The sequence below is a fragment of the Eptatretus burgeri genome, chromosome 1, assembly GCF_056783735.1.
Source record: "Eptatretus burgeri isolate ZD-2024b chromosome 1, Ebu_testis_v1, whole genome shotgun sequence".
Lineage (NCBI taxonomy): Eukaryota > Metazoa > Chordata > Myxini > Myxiniformes > Myxinidae > Eptatretus > Eptatretus burgeri.
Window position 1 is genome coordinate 122,066,281 of NC_140961.1, and position 24,849 is coordinate 122,091,129.

Consider the following 24,849-nt stretch of genomic DNA (forward strand, 5'->3'; position numbering starts at 1 on the left):
AGCTCCACAATTTTTCATGAACGCAAGATACTCCAATCTCACAGAATGAATATGAGGTGTAAGGAATGAATGATGAATGAATGAGTTCCACCTTCTGTTCCTTTGTCTGCCATTACATTCTCTATAGCATTTCCAATGAGTTTGGGCTTTGGAAACAACTCTCCCCTAATCACCTCTAAAGTACTCCACCAAGGTGTACATCTCCAAGCTTCTCCGGGAAATGCACATGATGACCGCTCTGAGATGAAAGTTACATTTTAAACTTTTATCAGATTGAAATAAGACAATAGAACACATATTTAAGTATGTACTTCATTTATATTATCACCTAACATTATCTTGAATGTCAATTTGTAAAATTTTATTTTCAAAAACGACAACAGTTGTGATTAAAAAATAACAGTTAACTTTCACCGCCGTATTCTGTCCTTCCACAGCTTTCAAACATCTGTTGGTCCATCCATCCATCCTTCCCTCCATCCATCCGTTGATAAGGAATGGCAGGCTTGGCACCGCCACACAATGTATTTTGATTGTGTTTAGCAGAGGGAAAGTGCAGAGTGACAGTGCAGCCACTTTGCCGTGCATCGCCATGGCCTGTAAACGAACATCCAAACAGCTTGTAGAACACTCGCCAAGTGATGTAAGCACTCAAGCAAGCACTCCAATGAAACGGTTGATAAGGAAGGCCATGCTTGGCAAGCGATTAACAATCACCGATTGTTCATATTCAACACCACCTGGAGGCACCCAAAATGTCAAACAATGTCCAAATTTGACAAATTAACACATTTTTTAGCCATCAGAAATGCTGCTAAAGTCAATTCCGCAGTTTTAATCTTGAAATTTGGCTCAAGTTAAGAGATTCTAGAGGTTATTGCATATGCGGAAATGAAATAAAGCTGTGAACACTGGCATCTCCAGGCGTTTATAAGCATGGCAATGTATCCAGCAATTCGTACGTGTGAATATGAGGCATTCGATGATATGAGTGAGGAAAATGAAGAAAAAAATTGAGAGCTTTACCATTAAGAAACTCTTGTGGCCTGTTCGGAAGTCAAGAGTTTGTTGAGCAGGCCAAAATATGGCAATTTAAAACCCCAGTGAGTTGACAGAGAGCTGACAAAGGGATTGAAGCCTTGACAAAGGATAATTAAATAATGCCGTAAATTTTCTTCAAAAGGGGTGTTAACCCAAACACACAGTTTTCACTCATACACTCTCTTGGAGTTCTCTTAGTATGCATGCAAGGATCAGGCCATTCGGTTTCATGCTTTTGGAGTTATGGAGGAAACAAACACACTGATGGACTGACACACTGACGTTTTTCAGTATAGATAATATACGTGTGTGTGTGTGTGTGTGTGTGTGTGTGTGTGTGTGTGTGTGTGTGTGTGTGTGTGTGTGTGTGTGTGTGTGTGTGTGTGTGTGTGTGTGTGTGTGTGTGTGTGTGTGTGTACATATTTGGCTGTATATGTGGATTGTATAATATCACAAGGATGAAGAAAACAAATGTTGATGGCAAGACATATGGGCCACCCTGTAAACACTGGCCTGAGATGAAAGCAGCGAAGCTGTGACGTCACTTTGAGGTGGGCACTTGAGAATAATAAAGTGTGACTCCAAACTCGACTCTTGAGATTCAGGACTGACCTCGAGTAAACCTTTGAGAAACTCAACTCCAGGTGTAGTCCTCATCAGTGGGAATGTTGTATTATTTTCTACACAGTCAAGGGGCCATGAAATAACTTATAGTTACGCTTGGGATCCTTAAGTACCTGATAACCTGATGATTGTATCAACCTGTTTCTATTTTACATCTGAGCCATCATTATAATGTTGCATTAGTTGGTGACCTCCTCATGGGTTTTCTCCTCAAGGATGCCCCCCCTCCAACTTTGCCATAATGCTCTCCAATTCACACCCCGGTTGTGACATACATTATGTCCATCTAAGTATCGGCTGCTACGTCGTGTGTAGGGGGAGCATGGACCCAATTTTGGAGATCTACAGCACCTTGGAGGTGAGATGCGTCAGATCCTTGCCCTTCACGGCTGCTGAGGACGCAGCGGAGGAAAGAAGGAGGAAAAGTGAGGAAGACTCGCGCAGACAGGCCAATTTTGCAACCCTGCACGGTGGCGTTGCCGTGCAGAGTGATGAATGATGGGCTCTTCCGAAGCCGCATTTCCCGGGCGCCGCTTTGTCAAACTCGTGTGCCTAATGAGATTGGCAGCTCAATGAGTGAGGCTAGAAAATTGGCATTGGACCCCTCATTTACCTTTCGTTGAAATTCAAAAGCCAAAAGCTGATCTAGCACTCCAATTCCTCGCAGGTCTGGAGGTGATGCTCCCGGTAATACCTCTCTTTGGTGAAAAGAGAATTTTGCAATTGGTCCCCTTTTGTCCACGAGTGCTTACTACGAGCTTCACCTAAACACTGGTCCTCCTGATCCGAACCTGAGCGAGACGAACTGGATCCTGTACATGGTGTTTGCCTCTAATGGGTTACCTGGGTACAACTTCCTGACACTTGTACAGGTGCATGTAAAATAGACAGCTGATGGTACACATGAAAAGGTGAAGTTCAAACATTGTCCCTGCAAAACATCTCGACACCAAGCAAGTCAAAACGGATATCTCTATCTCTCTCCGTCTCTCCGTCTCTCTCTCTCTCTCTCTGTCTCTCTGTCTCTCTGTATCTCTCTGTCTCTCTCTCTGTCTGTCTCTCTCTCTCTGTCTGTCTCTCTCTCTGTCTGTCTCTCTCTCTCTGTCTCTCTCTCTCTGTCTGTCTCTCTCTGTCTGTCTCTCTCTGTGTCTGTCTCTCTCTGTGTCTGTCTCTCTCTGTGTCTGTCTCTGTCTCTCTCTGTGTCTGTCTCTCTCTCTGTCTCTCTCTCTCTCTCTCTCTCTCTCTCTCTCTCTCTCTCTCTCTCTCTCTCTCTCTCTCTCTCTCTCTCTCTCTCTCTCTCTCTCTCTCATTATATGTATAGATAGCTTTGATTCATTCACTGTAATTTATTCCTAAAATGCTCATATTGCCTCGATTGTACACTTAATAATCATGGTACACTTCTTTCATGATGATGGATTTTCTAAGGGATGATGGATTTGCCAGTTACCACAAAGAGATTTTGCAGTTTTGTTCTTCCTTTCGCCTTCATATGTTTAAACGAATCGTTTGGGTTTCCAAAAACTAATAACATGTGTCACACATTTTAAGATCCATGGCAAACACAAATGTTTAATTAAAACTAAATGCGATTCATTTATTTTACCTGATTGATGCATATGTACCAGTATTTCAACAAAATAGACATTATCAAAGCTTTTCGACATCCACTCCTCAAGATAAAAACGCAAGCAGCCGAAGAAGAAGCCTAAAACTCTCGTTTATAAAGTTAAAATGTGATGTCCTCAACGTTGATTGGTTGAGAGAAAGAAAGGACGGGATTACCTGATTGGTGGAACCATAGAAAATCATGGATAATGAGTAGTCAGGAATAACGATTAGGCGGAGACGAATCACCAAGAACCGGCGGAAACGTTATGCTAATTCCCTGAGGGTGAGTTGGGGGGAAGGCAGTGGGGGTGGTTTTCATGATGACTCAACGTTGACTGTGGTGCAGTTGTCCCACAACTGTTCTTCTTGATAATGGGTATCCTGAACAGATCATCAATAAACATAGATACAAATTGCTGAACCCACCAAAGAATCCTTTAATCCGACCTGGTAAATATCCGGTATACCTAGTCTACCTTGGAAAAGCAAAGTGTCTCAATGGTTTGAAAACCAGATCAAACAGACAGTGTCCAATTCTTACTATGCTGGTCAACCACGAGTGATTGTCACGACCCGCCGGTTGCTTCCGTCAGTCCAGAAAGTTGTTCTGCCCGCCTTCTCATACAAGGAAGATTATTTACGAATTTCAGTGCCAGTTTGATGCAAGGTATGTGGGCTGCACATCTTTGAGATGGAAGGATCGCATTGAACAACACGTCCCTTTGGGGATCAGACGGGGGTCCGTCATCAGTGTGTCAGTCCATCATGTGTCAGTCCATCAGTGATTAGATTTTGGTTAAGGTCTGGATGCACATCTGGCCTTTCAGTGAGATACAAAACGTAAACTGTTCAGCTTGGCATAGGTATGCTCTCCACCGAGTGCAGTTCTAGTTGACATAATACATTGTAGTTGCTCTCACATTGCAGGCAGGTTTGTGGCCTCTATTGTTTTTACAGCCCCACCTCTGGACTAGCTCCCTCTGGTGTCAACTCTGACCTTCTCAGCTCCTCCAGGATGTACATGTTCTTCCAGTAACCCGATTCTGGTTAAACTCTCCAAAATCCAGGTTTACTGTGTACCTCAACACTTTTGTTATACTTTTCTACCATTTGTAGAACTGCCTTCTTGTGACTGCTCAATCCCACTCTTCCTTCCCTTACAGGTCTTCGAGTAGGCAGTGCATAACTATCTCACCTCACTAACCCAACCTAACCCAATAATCTTACTTGCAGTTTATTGTGTTTTCTCCTCTCCTATTGTTTTCTCCTCTCCTCTTTTTCTATACGTTCATTTCATTGCTTGTGGCCAACTGCGTTTCCACTGCCCTGCTGTCTGTTTCTTTTTCAACATCCATCACGTTTCTGTTCCATGAGCCTCGACCTTGTATAAAATAATTCTGTCAGGGAGTAGGTTTACTTGATAAAATAAATTTGGAGCAGAGTTGAGGAGGAGAAGCAGTTTGGGGTTGGAAGGGGAGGGTCGATCAAATTGTGTTTTGGGGGAAGATGAGGAGGGGAGGAGCTTGAGAGTTGTAATGGGAAGGGGTATAAGGAAGGAAAACATAATCTGCAAATTTTCCATGTGTAATATGTGCGTATATGTTCCTTAAAATGTTATTATGATGCCATTCTTGTTATACATGGTCATCAAAAACCTTTCCCCCATAATGGTCAGAGAGTGGCTGTTTGCTGATGATTCCACATTGTTCAGAACAATTCAATGAACCACTTATAATTAAGTGGAGCACGCCTTTCTGGAGGAGGACAATGGAAATATCTAACCTTCAGCAACTAAATGGCCTAAGTTCACACATCAAGTGCCTGGTCACGTGTGAAGAGACCACAGTTGGAACCCTGCCACCTTCAATATCAAATGCAAGTTGCACAGCATGCAAATGTGGATATACACAGGGTGTCCCAGAAGTCGATAACCCCCTTTTGCTGAGCTGTAGAGCTCGGAACATCTTAAGAAAACGCACGTTTCTGGGATCAAAATTGACCTTAAGGATCAAAATGGGGGTGGCGCTGCGAACCCGTGCATTTTGCCCCTTAAAAAACAAATTACATATCAATAAAAGAAGACCTAGCCAGTGAGCTCAAGAAACATCCAGGCACATTTCTCTTCGACCTGGGAAATCAGCTGACGCATGCATCTTCAATTTTTTTTTTTTTTTAGGGGCAAATGCATGAGGTTAGCAGTGCCAACTCTATTCTTATCATTAAGTTAAATTTTGATGCTAGAAATGTGCGTTTTCATCAACTATTCCATGATCTTTGATTATTAAGTCATTCCTTAGCACACCTGAGCTCCTGACCACATACAAAGCTTTCATTCACAGCCTTATGGAGTACTGCTCTCCCCACTGGGCTGGTGCTCCCGCCTCCCACCTTTCTCGGCTTCCCATTGTGGAAACCAAGGCATTTAGGGTCAATGGTATTTCCAGTGATGAAGCTGAGTGTTTGGGTCACTCACTGCAGGCAGCTCAGTGGTCTTTCTATCTCCTACTGTCTCCTCTCCGGCCTCACCCTCCCTGCACTATCTATGATATGTCCCACCCCCCCCCACCACATATTTCTGCAGGGTGCTCAAGGTCCACCAGCAACCCCCTTCTGCTGAAACTACCATAATCAAGAATCACTGCTCACCTTCACTCTTTCATTCTTCTTTTTTCCTGCCTCTGGAACAAACTCCAACACTCTTCAATCCCAATCTTTCCTCCAGGTCTTCAAAACAAGTGTTCACCACCAAGTATTGTCTCCCCACCATCCAAAACCACGATCTTTTCTACCCTGTTCTTTCAAAGTTTCTGCCATCTCTTTTATCCAAACAGCCAAATTTTCTGCCATCCAAACCCATCTCTTTAAAATTTTCTGCTTTCCTTCCTGAAAGTCCCTGTAGTGTCCATCTTGTTTATCACGTGTACCCCACCCCATCCCTCTCCCTTCCATAGATCTAATGTCTCTACTCCCCACCGTTTTGTGCTTCCCTCTCCCACCCATCTTGTCTCCTGCTCCCTTTATTTTACATTCTGTGTGTCAGCTCTTATACGAGCCACTCGATCCATCCATTCATCCATTGGGACCACACTCTGTACAGAGCAGCGTTGCTGCCAAAGCAGTCTATTGAGCTATTGGGCACAATCTTGGATGGGTCACCACTCCAGCACAGGATACTTGAATGGCTAGCCTCTCCATAATGTGTACAAAAATAAAAAATAATATATAAAAATCTACAGCTTGCAGAAAAGGTGGTTGTCAACTCCTGGGACACCCTGTATATCATGGCTCCATCTTCATTTGGTAAAAAAAAATTAATGGTGGAATGTAGTGCCAAACAACATAGGAGGTGAAGCCATTGGTTTCAGAACTTAAATGCTGTCCAGAAAAAAAGTCATCGAGATCCTATGTCTGAGATAGAATAATATAATTTATATGTGACGATCGCTCAAATGGCATCTGGACTTTTGTTTATATGTAATGCATTGCAATGTGTGTGGATTCATAATTTCTACGGAAATTTTTGTCTTTGTATTGTTGATAACCATTAATAACGTCATTCCAATTTCATGGATCTGCTGAAAAATCAAGATGGCAAGGAGTGATGGAACAGGGAGGGTCGGTATTACAGCGAATCATAAAACTTATGGGAAAAAAAACATCAATTATGTTCAAATTTGCACTCAATTGGCTGCCCGGCACAGTTAGGTGATTACTTTCCTGTCAAGGACATCCATATGAAAGAACATCCTGGAGACAATAATATTTTGATAAAGGGGTAAAGGTAATGATGTCCTGCACTGGCTATGTACACATCCTAAACAATTCCACATGGAAGGAAGATGAAAGCTTTCACTTATGGGATGAGTGACTGCATAAGGCTGAGGTACAATTTCAAAAATAATGCAAGCATTGGTTTTAGTGAGATTCTTATCCATAAAACTTAGTTGCCAATGCAAGCCTGGTGCTGGCTTAGTGGTTAGGGTGGCGGCTTGGTATCCTAGGGTACTGAGTTCAAGCCCTGTTGGCCGCTGAATTAAAATACACCAGGAGGTTGACTCAGCCTGTCATCCTTGAGAGGTCGGCAAAATGAGTACCAGTGTACTGGTTAGGGGGACACTGCATCAGCGGCATAGCTGCGCCCCAACCAATGATGAGAGAGAGAGAGAGAGGAGAGAGAGGAGAGAGAGGAGAGAGAGGAGAGAGAGGAGAGAGAGGAGAGAGAGGAGAGAGAGGAGAGAGATATATATATATATATATATATATATATATATATATATATATACAGCCTTATGTATATATATATATATATATATATATATATATATATATATATATATATATATATATATATATATATGCGAGTGTAATAAGCAAAAGTTCAGGTTAAATTTGAACCACCTTGCATAACACAGAGGTGGTTTTTTTTGCAAAAGAAAGTCTCATTTTAATTACTCGTACACTCACTCCCGATGGGAGTGGCAGGAAGGGTCATGTTATTATGCTCTCTGGAGTACTTGAAATTTGGAGTACTCTGGAGTACTTGAAATTATGCTCTCTGGAGTACAAATCATCCAAAAAAAACAGAACTCAAAACAGTTCTGTTTTTCACCACTACATTCCACGATTACAGTAGATCTCGGCTCGGGTCCGTTAGTCTGTAGGGCACGTGGTAAGTATAGAATACCTCAAGGATGTTGGGATTCCTCCAAAAAAATTTCAGTTTAGTGTTAAACAGCAGTAGCAACTGTATAAAAATGTAATCACACAAATTTGTGGATTATAAAATTTTTACTTCTGGTAAAACTTATGGAATCTCACCAAAACCAATGCCGATGGGAGTGGCAGGAAGGGTCATGTTATTATGCTCTCTGGGGTACATTGATTACGGTAGAACTAGGCTTGGGTCTGTTAGTCTAAATTTAATCATATGAGTTTGTGGATTATAATATTTTTACTTCTGGTGGATTTGTCCCATGATACACCATGATAAGTTATTGATACACGTTAACATGGTATTTGTCCATGGAGAAAACCCCTTTGGGGAGAGAGGATATTATTAGTGCTAATATTGTTTTGTTATAACATTAATATTATGCTATTATCATTAGTGTTCTCATTGCTTTTGTTATGAGAAGCGGCCTTGGAAAAATGCCACAATTAGCTATCATAACACAGTTATACACCTTAACATGGATTTCGCCCCAGGTGGAAAACCCCCATGGGGAGGGGTGCAAGTGAAGTCGCTACAACGTCCATTGTGTGACTCCTAGTACTCCTGTCAAGTTTGGTTGAGATTGGATAAGTAATGACCGAATGCATCGTGGTCAAAAAAAAAAGTCAGACAGATATTAAATTGTGTATTTTAGTTTGATAAGAACTTAGTTCAAACCAAAATCAAAGACCTCAAACTTGAATTGTCTGAATAGTCCATCATGCATGTTCTCTCTGTAGGTACAAAATATTGTTGCATTTTTCCAGCAAAGCAATAGTGTTTTTTTATTTTATTTTACTTGGTAATAGGGGTTCTGTGGGGGGGGACAGGTAACCAATTTGACATGAATCAATTTTATTTGCTTCAGAGATGTCAAATCTATTCATCAATAATACATGAAAATGTCTCCACATCCTCTGTTTAACACCTCGAGGATTTAAGTCCGCATGGTTGGCTTGCTTTTTGAAATCGCCATCTTTCCAGGGGGGAGCAATCCTTGTGTAGATCCAAGGGATGGATTGACAGGTATGGAAACCAGCATGGAACTTCTGATTCTTGATGGAAACACCTGGATTTCTTCATTCGGCTTTCACTTATCAAATTAACAGACAACAATTCTGAATTGAATTACCAAGTGCACAATGCAAAATGTTTTTCATTTTTAATACAGTGATTTGAAGCTATGGAGGAGCTTGTACATGTATTACAAAAAAGACAAAGACGTCAGTAGATATCAGTGTATTTTTCATGACTTAAAAGGACATTATGAGTTCATGGACAAACAACCTTTCATTGTGAGCCAGAGGTTCGGATGAGAAGACTATCTGGTCAACCTTTGACCAACATAACATGCCAGTTTCATCGAAATCTCGAGCAATCCTGTGTACTGCATTCAAAGTTTACGCAAGCTTTGTGGTTCTCAAATTTTCATATAATTCTCCAGATGACTCCAAATGGACAAGAAAGTTTGCTTATGGAAGATCTAAATCAGTTTGAACTGGAGCTAAAGATAATATAAGCTTACTTGGATTATTAGACGAGCACATCTTGCATTTTCTGTCGCAGTGTTCTGATGATTTGCGTTTTATGTGGGGGTAAAATTTGTTTGCTGTGATTCGATCCATTAGTGGTAGATTTAAATCTTTGACAAAATCTTAAGAGCTAAAGAGGACAGGGAAAGGACGTTTGTTGTAAATCATTTGACATTGTTGCTGAAAAAATTGACATAGTGCAGTCCATTCCAATGTTCTAGAACTGGAAAGGATCAGGATTCTTTTATTACAGATTTATCCTTTCATTCAAACTGGTTTGAAATTCAATCTACACTGTAAGGTGCTCAAAACAGTTCTGTTTTTCAATTTTTTTTTTTTAGCAATTACACCTTTACCATTGTGAAGTGTTCGGACAGACCTTTCTAATACCCACATGAAAGTGTGTATTTACTATCTGAATTGGAACTGACCACATTGGAGTCTATGCTTGAATGGGTGTCGGAAAATTATTTTTTCTTTTTACCAGTTCACCCAGTTACCCCCTTCTGGACAGTGGTCCTTTGAAGAGGTTTATCATTTCAGGTCGAGGTGAGGGTTTTGCTGGCTTTTCCTATTCTATTTCTCTGCATTTCTTCACATTTAGTGGCTCTCAGCGTTGTTTCGGGCAAATTTCAACAATAAAAAAATTAATAATAAAAACGAGCGATCTATAATTTCTATGAACAGATGACTGAGCAGTTGAACATCATTCGTTTTCCATGCCTGTTTTAATAGACTGATCATAAATCATGATTACTCTATCAATTTACCTTCCAGGGATGTCAATCTAATCCAAACCATCAGTGTGGAAAAATTGAGGGATCACACTGACGAACCATGTCTCTTTAATAAATTAATTATTTATTGGATACAAGAGGACACAGGATGAAATCCCAGACACAAAGAAAGACAGCAAAAAATTATTTAGCAAAATAACTTACAACAGCAAGAAATGAAACCACGGCAAAGGCTCCACACACACACACACACACACACACACACACACACACACACACACACACACACACACACACACACACACACACACACACACACACACACACACACACACACACACACACACACAGGAATTAGGCAGTTTGGAGGATAAAGGCATGGGGTGAAGAACTCCAGGCTGTTGTACATGTATGTACTGACATAGCAAGCAGGGATGATATCGCAATGGAAACTAGAAAGTATATAGAACATGATAAACCACACAGTCTTAAATTATACACTGTACTTCAATTTTAATAAAGATGATAATTTTAAAGATCGTTTATAAAAAAAAAATCCAGAAGCTTAGTGCTATAGAATCAGTGCCACATTGCTTTCAGGAAGTATTCACACCCATTGACTTTTGTCACATTTTGTTCCATTACAACCTGAATTTAAAATTGATTCAGTTTAACAAAAAATTGTCACCGATCTGCACAAAATACCCCTTAACGACCAAATGTAAACATGTTTTTAGAAATTTAAACAAATTAATAAAGAATGAAAAGCTGAAATGTCTTGCATGCCATCTCATCTTCAGTTATCATGCACCACTTCCTCCTGCCGATGGTACATTGAATCCTGCAGTGAGGCAGTTGCCTTGAAACAACTTACTTTCTCTTCCTGGAAGGCTACACCAACTGAAGGATACCTCAGATCACTCCATGAAGCCCATAAAAAGGGTGTGTCCCCTCTCAGGGTAGCCAGAAAATAACATCTGCCAAACCTCATGATTGAAATATCATACTGGTCTCCTTCCTCAAAAACATGGTGGAGCCAATTATTAAGTCTGTCTCTCGAGTATGCTCCCCCATCATCCCTTCCCTCATTTTAAATGCATCTGCCGACTCTGCTCTTTAAACTTTAAACTGCCGACTCTGCTCACGAGAAGGCCAAATGCATCAATTCTGTATTTGCTTCCAATTTGTGGGCCCCCAACCCCTCGCTCTCTGTACACACCCTACCCAGTTGCACCAGCTGCTCCTGGACTATGTGTCTGTTTCATTTGAGAAGGTGGGGAAGTCTCTGGTAACCCTTGCCTCTGATTCTGCAACTGGTCTGAATGGCATCAGCACAGTGTTCTAACAACCTGCTATGCTGCTCTTTCACACCCTCTTTCGCTCTGTTCACCCTGTCATTAGCCCTGTGTCATCTTCCATCTGCTTGGAAGTCAGCCAACATAACACATTGCATAAATATGGTTCAAAAGCCAATGCCCTTAACTCCAGACCTTTCAACTTACTTCTAATCATCAGCAAGGTCATGGTATCTATCATTGCAGTTGACAGCAAATTCTTTCACTATCAATGGCCTGATATCAGATCATAACTTCAGATACAGACCCTGTCACTCTACACTGGACATGCTGCATATGCTCCCCCTACAATGGATGGAGTCCCTTAATATCAGACATGACCTCAGGGCTGTCTCTCAACACATATATTGAGCATTCAATACAGCCTGGCACCCTACCTTGCTCTTCCAACTCTTACGATGGCATCCAAGGTGACCTCCACACAGAGCTTACTGACTTCATCCACTCTCGTAGCAACATGTCACTCTCAATGGGACCCTTTCATCTCCTCTCACTGTTAAGGCTGGAGTGTCCCAAGGCAGTGTCTGGACGCAGTCCTATTCAGAATCCTAATCAATGACTCTCTGGAAAATCCTCTTTATCTCTTTGATGATGACTCCACCCTCTACCGTGACATCCCTCATCATTCTGATATGCATGCAGCAGCCTCTTCCCTCTCTGCACACCTTGATGGAATTACAAGCTCGTCAAACACTTGGAATATGTCTTTCAATCCTGATAAATCTCACGCTCTCACTATCTCTCTCCACAAAGACTGTTTGCAAATGCTCCTGTCGACATTATTAATAATCCTCTTGAAAAAGTTCAGTGAGACAATCTTTTGGGCCTCACTATCAGCTCTGGTCTTTCATGGGCAAACCACACTTCTAAGTTTCCCTCCAAAGCCAGTCACGGACTGGGAAACATCCTTCATGGAAAGCATTTCATTGGCACACCTAAACTCTTATCAACCTGTAATGCCTTCATCCACAGCTTGATGGAGTCCTGCTCTCCAATCTTGGCTGGTACCCCTTACACTTTGCTCAGATTGACACCATAGAAACCAAGGCCTTCAAGATCATTGTAATGTACCATGATAAAAATGAGTATCAAGGCCAATCACCTTCATATCATAGACAGGCCAGTGATCTCTGTCTTACACTGCCTCCTTTCTGGTCTTGCACCCTCTGCCTTTTCAGTGCTTTGTCCCACCTACCCCCAGGATTCTGCAGGATGTATGTGGTCTGATAGTAACCCCATCCTCCAGTGAAACTCCCAAAAATAAAAAAAACACTGCTCACTTCCATTCTTTCATTCCTCTTTGTTCCAGCCTGTAGAACCAACTTGCTCGAGTCTCTTCAATTTAATTGTTACATCTGGGGTATCAAGGCAGCTCTTCACCACCATCTCAGATCAACCACCATTCACAACCATGATATTTTATACCCCCTCCCCCTGTTAACCCACCCAAGCCCACCTCTTTCTGAGGTTTCAGTTTTCACTTCCACATCTGTGAATAAGAGTTTCTGGCGGTATCCACCTTGCTCACCCACTGTGTCCTCCCCCTGTCCTCATTCTTCCCCACATCCATTATTTCTCTAAGTCCCTATTTTGTCCTTTAACCCTGCTGTTAATGCATCCCCCCTCTCTTTCTCCAGTTTTTTTCCATTATGTTACATCCTGATAGGTTCTGTGTTCTCGCTCCTCCACCTGCCTCTACATTGTATTTCAAAAAAATGTTGTGTGTTCATTCAAGCCGAAGATGAATCTTAAAGATTTTGATTTAGTCTTCTGAACGTCAGCTACTTTCAGAAGAATTACCATGTCGGTAAAAGATTGACAGTGAAAACCCATCTAGCTCAATTATGACCTTAAGGGAGAGGGGTCTTCCAGCCCCTCATCGTTTTGTCACCCGACGAAGATGCCAGCCCACACATTGTGGTTGACTTAAATTTTTTATTTGCATTAACATGCGCGTTATGCACAGGCATCACTGCCCGAAATCCCTCCATTCAAATAGATGTACAAACAGGTGCGTGCATGCGTGCATGTGTCTATATGTCTGTGTCTAGGAAAACCAGAGAGAGAAAAAAAGTGCGGTTGCTGCAAATCCAAAGATTTTCAAACCATCTCTGATGTCAAACCATTCATGGGCAGTTTAAACTCCATGTTCGTCGAAGTTACCATCTCCACATCACCATTTTTCAGCAGTGGTCAAAGAGAAATATGTTTCCAACAAGAGCACTGTTTATATGCTTGAAATAATCGTTGTATACACATCCCTCTAGAATTCCATCTACCTTTTGATATTTTGATGCAAATGTTTAATTGGATGTCTGTTTTCAGTAGAATTGCTTGGTTTCAAATTTTATCTCAAGATATACCATTTGCTACACTCGTTTGTGGATGTAAAGTTCTTGTCGTGCCTTTTGAAAAGTGTCCACCATTGTGTGCCATACCTTTGGCCAAATTGCACATTCTTGCCTCTTTTTTAGCATGGAGGCTTGTTGGTGAGGACCCTGAAATGCCATCCCAGAAGTTGTGGGTTCAAGTCCAGTTTTAAGGGAATAGAATTGGGGATTTGGATTTTAATCTTCATGAAATGTAGTTGGCTCATCAACGACCTTCAAAATGGGGATCATCTACCTGCATCACATGGTCGATGGTGTGTCTGCAGGTGATGCTCACCAACTAAATGTGGTGGACTTATTCTCTGCTCATTGTCATTGACTCTAACTCCCTTGTTATAGGAGGAGTTTGTAAATAACTATGGGTATGACGATTCTCATGTGCTTCATCTGAACTCATCATCACTTGTTGCACACTTTGTTCTACTAGGACATGGCGAATGAAGCTTAGAGTTATTCCATGACTCAGAACATGTATGAGGAGGTTGAGTGCCCTCTGACAGGAGAAGTGCTCGATCATCACTGCGTCGACAGAGATTAACACACACAAACACATATGCACACACAACCATCCTGGTAAAATAGAATGAATATTCCAAGTTTATGTTCATCAAAATTTAACATAACCTTCTTTCCTTCTTTGGTGCCTACTTGATATGAAGTCTTTAAGATAACTCTCCTCATTACAGCATAAGTTTTGACCTTTTCCCCTCATTTCTGGAAGGAAGATTGTCATTGGCTGCTCCCACAGCTCTATAGTCCCTCCCAGGTTACATGTCACATCCCTTGATCAAAATGATTTGCATCTTTAGTGATGTGATACACAAGAGAAATCAATGCACTTGCAACTTTCATTGAGAAATGCAAAATCCCGCAGCTTAGAGGTATTTTGTTTAAGTAAGTAAGACAGGATGGTGCACATACCTTTGGGTTCTCCAGACTGGGTTCAATTCCCGACAGTTGGATTGGTGCTTCACAGGCAGGTATTACATCACAAAGTGTGCCATCCCTTGGGTGGACATTAAACTGGGTGTCCCATCTGACAGCATTAGGTGGTGGATGCTAAAGACCCCACTGTGTCTTTCACGAAGAGTTATGCAGTTATAGACGGTACCCTGAACAAATTCCAAACTCCTGCCCTGATTACTGTTGGGAAAGTAAAGGCAAGCTATCCACTGGAATAATCCATGCAATGGGGCTCATCTGGCCAAAGTGAACCTGCCTTTGGAAAGAATGTCAGAGAGAGAGGGGGGGAGAGAGAGAGAGAGAGAGAGAGAGAGAGAGAGAGAGAGAGAGAGAGAGAGAGAGAGAGAGAGAGAGAGAGAGAGAGAGAGAGAGAGAGAGAGAGAGAGAGAGAGAGAGAGAGAGAGAGAGAGAGAGAGAGAGAGAGAGAGAGAGAGAGAGAGAGAGAGAGAGAGAGAGAGAGAGAGAGAGAGAGAGAGAGAGAGAGACAAACAGAGGAGGAGGAAGGGAGGAGATAGAGGAGGGAAGGTGGGGGGGGGAGAGAGAGAGAAACAGAGGAGGAGGAAGGGAGGAGATAGAGGAGGGAAGGTGGGGGGGGAGAGAGAGAGAAACAGAGGAGGAGGAAGGGAGGAGATAGAGGAGGGAAGGTGGGGAGAGAGAGAGATAGAGATATAGAGAGATATAGAGAGATAGAGAGATATAGAGAGATATAGAGAGATATAGAGAGATATAGAGAGATATAGAGAGATATAGAGAGATATAGAGAGATATAGAGAGATAGAGATAGAGAGATAGAGAGAGAGAGAGAGAGAGAGAGAGAGAGAGAGAGAGAGAGAGAGAGAGAGAGAGAGAGAGAGAGAGAGAGAGAGAGAGAGAGAGAGAGAGAGATTAAAGTCTGTACTCGTCATTGGATGGTGTAACGAAGTTTGTCAAACTAGTACATCTGCTCTCTATGGGAGAGGCAGGAAGGCTCATGTTATTATACTCTGGGGTATTTAGATTACAGTGGATCTAGGCCTGAGTCCATTCGTCTGTGGGGGGGGGGTGCGATAAGCATAGAATGGCTCAATAATAAGGGGTTAATAATAAGGTTTCTTCCAGCAGTAGCAACTGTTCAATAAGGAAATCATATCTGTTTGTTGTTTGTAATATTTTTTACTTCCGGTAGGGGTGTCCCATGAAATGCCACAATAAGCCTGTTATACACCTTAATGTGGCGTTTGTCCAAGGAGAAAAAATAAAACACTGGGGATTTGGGATATTGTTATTATTAATATTATTTTGTTATCACATTAATATTATGCTATTATCATGTGTTGTGACTTTTAGTTTTTAGAATCGGCTTTGGAAAAATGCCACCATAAGCTATCTATACACCCAAACACAGGTTTTGCTCAACTACATCACTCAGCCTTCTGAAACCCTCCTTGGATGCAGGGGGGGGGGATAAAGTTGCTCCCACCTCCATCATGTGACCCTAGTTTTCCTGTCAAGTTTGGTTGAGAATGGTAAGTAAACACCGAATGTATCGTGGTCAGACAGACATACAGACACCAAATTTTGTATTTTAGCATGATCTGAAACGATATGACATCCATCCCATTTGAAGTACACTGTATGCCGAATTTGTAATATCAGGATGTTGATTTGAGACATCATAACTGGGACTCCAACGTCCACACAAATTACCATGACTCAACGACATCACTACATGGTCTTTCTTAAGTTGTAGCCTGAGTAAAATATCAAGTGTGATGGAAGAATAAAGCTCCGGTCACCAGATACCTCTACAAACTGTTTGTGGACCACAGACAGGATGCTGTGTGGCAGACATCCTCTTGGTCAGAATCCATGCGGAAATAACCGAAATGGCATGTGGTTCATCTCGTCCAGCAGCGTAATCTGATATTTCAGATCAATTGTTCAAATTTGCATAAAAGTACCAAAATTGGTACACATGTAGAATAATGTATTCCGAACAATTCTAGATATGGAGCCACTCGAGATTGTGCCTTAGTCAGCCAAAGCCAAAGCTGACCAAGGCAAAATCTCGAGTGGCTCCATATCCAGAATTATTCGGAATACATTATTCTACATGTGTACAAATTTTGGTACTTTTATGCAAATTTGAACAATTGGTTTGCTATGCTGCAGTACTAATCGGACCACAACAGTGAAGGAAATTTGTATTTCATATAGTGCAATAAAGTATATTTGTTATGGCAACTTCCTGTTCTTACAACCATTTCCCAAATATCCAATTTTTTTTAAAATGCCGATATCTTGCTGAACCAATGTGGTTTGTTTGTCGTATTAATTTTAAATTACACAAAATGTTATATATAGCTGAGAGGTTGTGTGTCTATTTGGGGTTCACTTCCAAACCAAGCTATAAGCTGTCATACATCATCGGCAAGGTGTTGCATCTTTGAGGGGGCATTGAGTCACCTGTCATCTATCTTCTATATATTACTAAAATTCTCATCTTGTATGTATATATGTATGTATGTATGTATGTTCCCAAAATACAGCTAAAAGGGTGCACAATAGCACAAACATTTTAGGGCCACCTTACACACCATTCACCTGCGGTGTGCAGTATCAAGTTTCATTCAAATCAGGCGACAAAAAAATTATGAAAAAAATCAATTCCCAATTCAGTCAAGTACTCTTTGGGAGTATTTGATCAATGCAAACAACCTCAGCAGTATAGTTTGCAGGAGCTATCTTTTTTTTCTTGAAATGATTTTTTTCATCAACCGCTGTCACAACGGGAACCCAACGGGTTCACGGGTCGTCTAGTCAATATGAACATTCACTTGTGGAGGTTAATGATTCCAAAGCAGCCTGGTGTTGGCTTAACGGTTAAGGTGACTGGCTTAAGATCTTAGGGTCTTGAGTTCAAATCCCTGTCCATACGTTGAATTAACACCAGGTTGGTTGACTCAGCCTCTTGTCCTTCTGAGGTTGGCCAAATGAGTACCAGCTTACTGGTAACAGTGGAAACACTGCTTCAGCGGTACTCCCAGAAAATGATGCAGCCAATCAGTCAAGGCTGAATCCAAGTAAATAAAACAAAAAATTCCAAAATCGGCTGATCTGTTGAAAAGAAGAGGCCATTGTGTGCCTGTACCCTGGATGACTTCTCTATTACTGCCTTGGTTGAGGACTGTTTCTGGGCTTTCTGGGTCATCCTGTGATAGCTTAGTGGTATGTCTCAGGTACATTCTTAGCCATGGAAAGGTTCACAACTGGTCTTGTGACCCTACCCAACCCCAATTCCACTACATCTAAAGGGGTTTTAGGAACAACAACTAGATGGTATTTATAGAATACTTACCCTTCACAGTCAACGGATTTGGAGATATAGAGGTGCAACGTTTTGTGTTTTTTTTCAAGATGGCACCTGTACCACATGACCAATGACATCATGATTATCATTAAATTACTCTACCGGAGGAAGTGCTTCTATGGTGAAAATTTTGTGTCCATCAGACCAACAGTTGCTGAGAAAAAAAAATTCATAATGATCGGATAAGTGTTGTACTTGTCGAATTATGACGTCACAACGAGGACACCGGTGATATCATAATTAGCATATCTTATTCCCCATGTGCAGTAGTTGACAATGAGCCAGGTCTCAATTTTTTCCATGGAGTGGTTTTAGAGATATGGAGGTGCAAAATTCTTCCAAGATGGCGCCCTGTACCACGTGACATATGACGTTATAATTATCCTTATCATATTCTCCAGGAGGAGGGGCTCCTCTGTTGAAAATTTCGTGTCAATCAAACCAAGAATTGCAGAGAAATAAAATCATACTGATTGAAACATGAATTGCACTTGTCGAATTATGACATCATAATGAAGGCACAGATGCCATCATCATCAACATATATTATTCCCCAAGGCGAGTACTTGACAATAAGCCATGTTCAATTTTTTCCATAGAGCAGTTTCGGAGATTTTCGAGGTGCAATTTTTTTCTATTTTTCCAAGATGGCACCTGTACCACATGACATATGACGTCATAGGGTCAGGTATGGGAGCATGTGCCAGAACAGAGCGTCGCTGCGTCCACTTTCCGCCAGTACTCCAGGGGCCTCCGTCTGGCCATCCCCCAGGCAGATGCCAGGCCCATCCCCATCTCCTTGAGATGATGGTCAACCTGCTGCAACCATGAGGCACGTGGTCGGCCCACTGGCCTCCTCCACTCATGAGACTCCCTCGCTGAGAGAATTTGGTGAGCAGGATCAGCGTCAGGAAAACGAGCCACATGTCCATACAGCCGCAACTGACGCTCACGGACTATGCAGGTAACAAATCTCATCCGAGTCTCTCTCAGCAACCGCTCGTTGGACACAAAATCCGACCAGCGATAGCCAAGGATTCTCCGAAGACACCTGGTACCAAAGGAATTAAGTCTCCGTCTCAGATCCTTGGTCAGAGTCCAAGTCTCGCACCCATAGAGCAAGACTGGAAGTACCAAGGACCTGAAGACTCGGACTTTCGTCCTCCCGCACAGGTACCGGCAGCGCCACACCCCATGATCCAGTGAATCCATGACTCCCCAGGCACGACCCAGACATCCATTGACCTCTGACTCGCAGCCAGCAGAGACATGAATATCACTGCCAAGGTAAGTGAATCTCTCCACGACCTCAACATCCTCACCACAAACAGACACAGACAGGACAGCAGCATCCAAGATGTCACCGAAAGCCTGGATCTTAGTTTTGACCCAAGAAACCCGTAATCCCAGTGGCTCCGACTCCTCATTCAGCACCTCGAGGGCCCCCAAAAGGATGTCTAAAGTCTCTGCAAAGATGACTGCATCATCTGCAAAATCAAGGTCCGAGATCTTGACATTCCCAAACGATGCACCGCAACTTGATCTCTCCGACATCCTCCCTAAAATCCAGTCCATACAAGTGCTGAAAAGTGTGGGGGCAAGTACACATCCCTGACGAACTCCAGTAACAACTGGAAATAAGTCAGAGATGGTACCACCACACTTCACAGCACTCTCAGTACCAGAGTAGAGTTCAGACATCAGATCGATCAGTTTTGGTGGCACCCCATGAAGACCAAGAATCCTCCAGAGGACATCCCGATTCACTGAATCGAACGCTTTACAGAGATCAACATAGGCTGCAAGCAGCCCCTGCCAAAACTCTCGTCTGCGTTCGGTGAGGACACGAAGGGCAAGGATACGGTCAATCGTTGACCTCTTTGGTGTAAAGCCTGACTGCTCTGGACGCTGGTGCTCAAGCAGATGGTGGCGAACCCTATCAAGAATTATCCGAGCGAAGACCTTGCCCGGCACTGAGAGCAGCGTCACCCCTCGGTAGTTTTTGCAGTCTTGGCGATCACCCTTCCCTTTCCAGAGTGGGACAACAAGGCCCCTCTTCCAGTCAGTTGGGATGATGCCTGTGTTCCAGGCAGAGCACAAAACTGCATGCAACGACACGAGTGCAGCATTTCCACCAGCCTTGAGAAGTTCGGCATGGATGCCACATATCCCTGGAGCTTTGCCCCGTTTCAACTGGTTCACCGCAGCCCGTGTTTCCACAAGCGTAGGTGGACCACAGTTGATTTGAGGGTCAGCAACAGAGATTGTAACACCCTTGATGTCCAACTCGACAGCTGGGGGATCAGCCTGGTAGAACCGCTCAAAGCAACTGGCCCAGTGTGCCTTCACTTCAGACTCCTCTGTCAAGAGCCTACCACTCTCTGCTCGAACTGCAGTGCTCCGAGGGATGGGCTTGGATGAACGTAATGCGCGAATTCCCCTGTAAGCGGGACGAGAATCACCTGTCCACAGGTGATGCTCTACCCCCTCACAGATTCCTCGCACATAGGCCTCCTTGTCCACCCTCAGTGCACGTACAGTTTTACGCCTCAGCTCCCTGAACAGCTCAGCTCTGCCATTCAGCCTGGCCCTGCGACTCTGGTCAATGGTATCCAGTGTCCCTTGAGAGACAAAATTCTTCTTTGCCCTGCGGTGAGCTCCAAGACATCCACCGGCAACATCAAGGACGGTGGTCTTGAAGGCGCTCCACAACTCTTCAGGAACCCCCAAAGCACCCAGACCCCCCAAGTGTCCACACAGCCTGTTCGCAAACTCCTCAGCTACTCTCTCATCCCTGAGCTTGGCAACATCCAGCCTTGACTGGGATGGTACCATTCTCCAGGATTTAAGGTGCAGCTTTATAGTTGCTACAACAAGCCTGTGGTCAGTATTGAGGAACTGAGCACTCCGGTAGACCCTGCAGTTCTGGATGATCCTCCAACGACCGTCAATGAGGACATGGTCAATCTCCTTTGCCACACCGCCAGCGTTGGAATACCAAGTCCAGCGATGAGCTTGTGGGCGCTGAAACCATGAACCGCCCACCGTAAGTCCATGACTTCTTGCAAAGTCAAGGAACTTAGTGCTATTCTGGTTCATAGTTCCTGACCCATGGGGACCAACACACACCTCATAACCATCCCTATCAGTTCCAGTCGATGCATTGAAATCCCCCAAGCCTAGAAGTGTATCTCGTCTGGGGCACTGATCAACCACAGACTCGAGTGTGGCGTAGAATGCATCCTTCACGGTGAGATCACTCGCCTCAGTCGGAGCATAAACAGAGACCAGGGAAATGACACCTAAGGAGTGACGAATCCTTAATCTCATAATACGCTCGTTGACCGGTGTTACCTCAATTATCGTTGGGGTCAGTTTATTGGACACAGCTACAGCAACTCCTTGGGTATGGTAACCATCAGAGCGACCAAACCAATAGTAGGTGTAACCACCCACCATTATCTCGCCGCAATCCGGTCTCCGAACCTCAGAGAGAGCTGCAATCCCGATGTCCAAACGCTTGAGCTCAGATGATAACAGAGACAGGTGATCATCCTCTCTTAGGGATAGGACATTCCAGGCACCCACCCGAAGGGACCGCCTCAGGTTAACCCAAGGAGACCGCCGTCTGGTGGACGACACCTCAGCACCACTCCGACACACTCTCCCGCAATCTGACCCAGGGATGTTACCCCGTGGTTTCCCTCCTATCATCAAACATTGGGGGTCCCGAAGGCTTTGCCCCAATCCCGTCATCCGGTGAGCTGCCCTGCGAAGGGAAGCTGCACAGGAGGTACTCCCACGGAGTGGGTTTTCAGATTTTTTTTGCGTTTTTGCGTTTTGCGGAATGAAGGGTTTTACGGTGGCCGGAGTGCAAATCCTGCCAACAACCTCCTAATAAGAAGTAACCCAACTGCAGGAGGACGTCCGCAGACACAGTTGGGCACTAGATATGGATGGCCGTGGCTCACAAGGAGCTCCTCCGCCCTTTGACAGGTTTTGTTTTTAATCCTGCTTGGTGTCCATATTCCAACACACCCCTCACCAGAAAACCTGGTGGGGGAGACGGTTTATTTGCCGACAACCCGACCATGGAACAGGTTAGTACAGGTTTACATGGTACCTGTAGCAGGTCACAGATCGAACCTGACCTGACATCAAAGTTCAAATCTCGATTATGACGTCATAATTATCATTTAAATACAATTCTACAAAAAGAGCCTTTCATATTCTGAAAATTTCACGTCCATCGAACTATCAGTTTCAGAGTATTTTTTTTTCATACTGATTGAAACATGAATTGTACTTGTCGAATTATGACGTCACAATGAAGGCACAGATAACATCATCATCAACATATCTTATTCCCCATTGGGAGTGCTTGACGATGAGCCATGTTTCAATTTCTTTCCCTTGAGCGGTTTCGTACATATAAAGGTGTGACGTTTTTCCAAGATGGCGTCCATACCACGTCACCTATGACGTCATAATTTTTATCTTTCTATAATTCCAGCAATCTCTGTGTGTCTGTCTGTGACCGCTGTTTCTCGACAACCACTGGTCCGATCTAAGTGAAACTTGCCAGCGATATTGCTGGGGCCCTGTGGATGTGCCTTTTCAAGGTTTGATATTAATCGGACAAGTGGTTCCCAAGTTATGGCCATTTATTTACCAAACCAATGACAGGACACGGTGCTATGACATCACAATTAACATCACAATTCTTTTTTTCTTTTTTCTTTTTTTGCACGTACGACCACGCACGTATGGGCATGCACGTATGGGCACTACGAGTTTTAAGAAATTTACACAGGCAAAAGCACTCCTCAGGTAAAATTTCTTGTGACTCGAACCAACAGTTGCCGAGAAAATGGATGTTTAAAATGCAACACACACGCACGTACGTACATACCCAACACGTACGCACGTACACACTCGAATGCCTGACCCTGCTTTTCGCTTCACGAGTGCAGGGTAATAACAATACCAAACATGTTTATATCACCACCTCACTTGTATTGGTGTTTCTTTCAATAAGGATTGAGTCTTGCAGCTGCCTCTCCAATGGTGGAGAATAGAAAACCACAACCCACAGGACGCTGGCTGTAGTGTCTAGACGTCCTGAAAGGCAAACAGCAAAGTCATACAAGGGAAGATAGATAAATCGCATGCCACAACCTCTCACCTCCCTCGTTCCCCCCACCCAAACCGCTTTCCTGCTTCTACTCCCGGTCGCCTGTTTCTCCAATCTATCACAGAGGGCCGCTTATCCGGAACACCATTTTGCCTTCTGAAAAACAACGACTTTCATTTTTAACATGAGTTCTAAATCTGAAAAACAACTCACTGTGTGTGCTTGTGAGGGACAAGCAGGAGTATGTATTGGAGTAAAATTCAAGACGCACGAACGATGAGAATCCCACAGGATAAAACCGTTTTGGTGTATGAGAAAAACAATGTCCAAAGGTTAGAAAAGAAAAGAAAAAAAACCTTCTAATAACTATTTAAAGTGTTTCATCGAAATGGAAAATAAAATAATTAAATAAATAGCTTTGTACAGGTTTCTGGCACTCATGTTATTCATCAATTGAACTGAGATGACATCATGAGCCAGATGATCTAAAATCATCCCCATAATGACAGCTACAGAGTGAGGACATTAGGGAATCAGGCACTTTACCCATCGCAGGCTCCATGCTGCTCCGTGCATTATGGGTCGTGCAAGAGAGTGTGATGAAGGATATAACATCATCCGATGATGTAGACATGCTGGTGAAACAAGGTTGCTGATTTCCAAGAAATGGAAATGAGTCATCGCTGCGTAAAACGGTCCAGACCTACAGGTAACGATGATATTATTTAATATTTGGCCCAGTCGTAGAGAAAAGTACCATCCACGTTCAGCTGGTGATTAATATTAATAATTATCCTCAAAATTACACGCGTTTATCACTTGCAGTTCAGGCGGACGTGTACACAAAGCATTGCACACGGCTGGCGATTGCTGCTTTGTCTCTTAGTTTGAAGTTCTGTCCCCCCCTCTAAATAATCAGGATCCACACAGTTACGCTGTCTGCGTTGATTGATTTCAGGACCTCCTCTTCCTTACACACCGATCTCACCGCTTTCATTTGCGGCGATCCAGCTCCATCCCTCTTCCATACGGCTTCTTGCCAAATGTCTTGGTCTCCCCCATCGACAGTCACTCTCAGGCCCTCGGGCAAGAAGAGTATGACCGATTGTCTTGTCGATCTGGAACGTGAACGGGTGGGAGATTTACGGATAAATTATTAAATAACCGAGTAGGATTGGTTTTAAACTTTGACCAGGGTCTATATATATATATATATATATATATATATATATATATATATATATATATATATATATATATATATATATATATATATATATATATATATATATATGTACATACGTATATACTGTATCGTTCTAACCACTAACTCACTGACTCATTGACTGTTATTAAAGATCGCTACCTCCCAGGTGATGTAAAAATCTGAAATTTTGCATGT

The 24,849-nt window shown here is 43.0% G+C and overlaps 1 protein-coding gene across 1 annotated transcript in view; it reads right to left on the reverse strand.

Annotated features, from left to right (window-relative positions):
- Positions 1-403: 403 nt before the first annotated feature.
- The window catches only part of LOC147035310 (uncharacterized), a 79,102-nt gene continuing 54,656 nt past the window's right edge, over positions 404-24,849 (reverse strand). Inside the window, exons 3-5 of the mRNA XM_085866240.1 lie at positions 24,436-24,565; positions 23,327-23,434; positions 404-597 (exon numbers count right to left, since the gene is read on the reverse strand). Of these exons, the coding sequence (XP_085722366.1) occupies positions 404-597; positions 23,327-23,434; positions 24,436-24,565 (432 nt within the window). The remainder of the gene's footprint in view (positions 598-23,326; positions 23,435-24,435; positions 24,566-24,849) is intronic.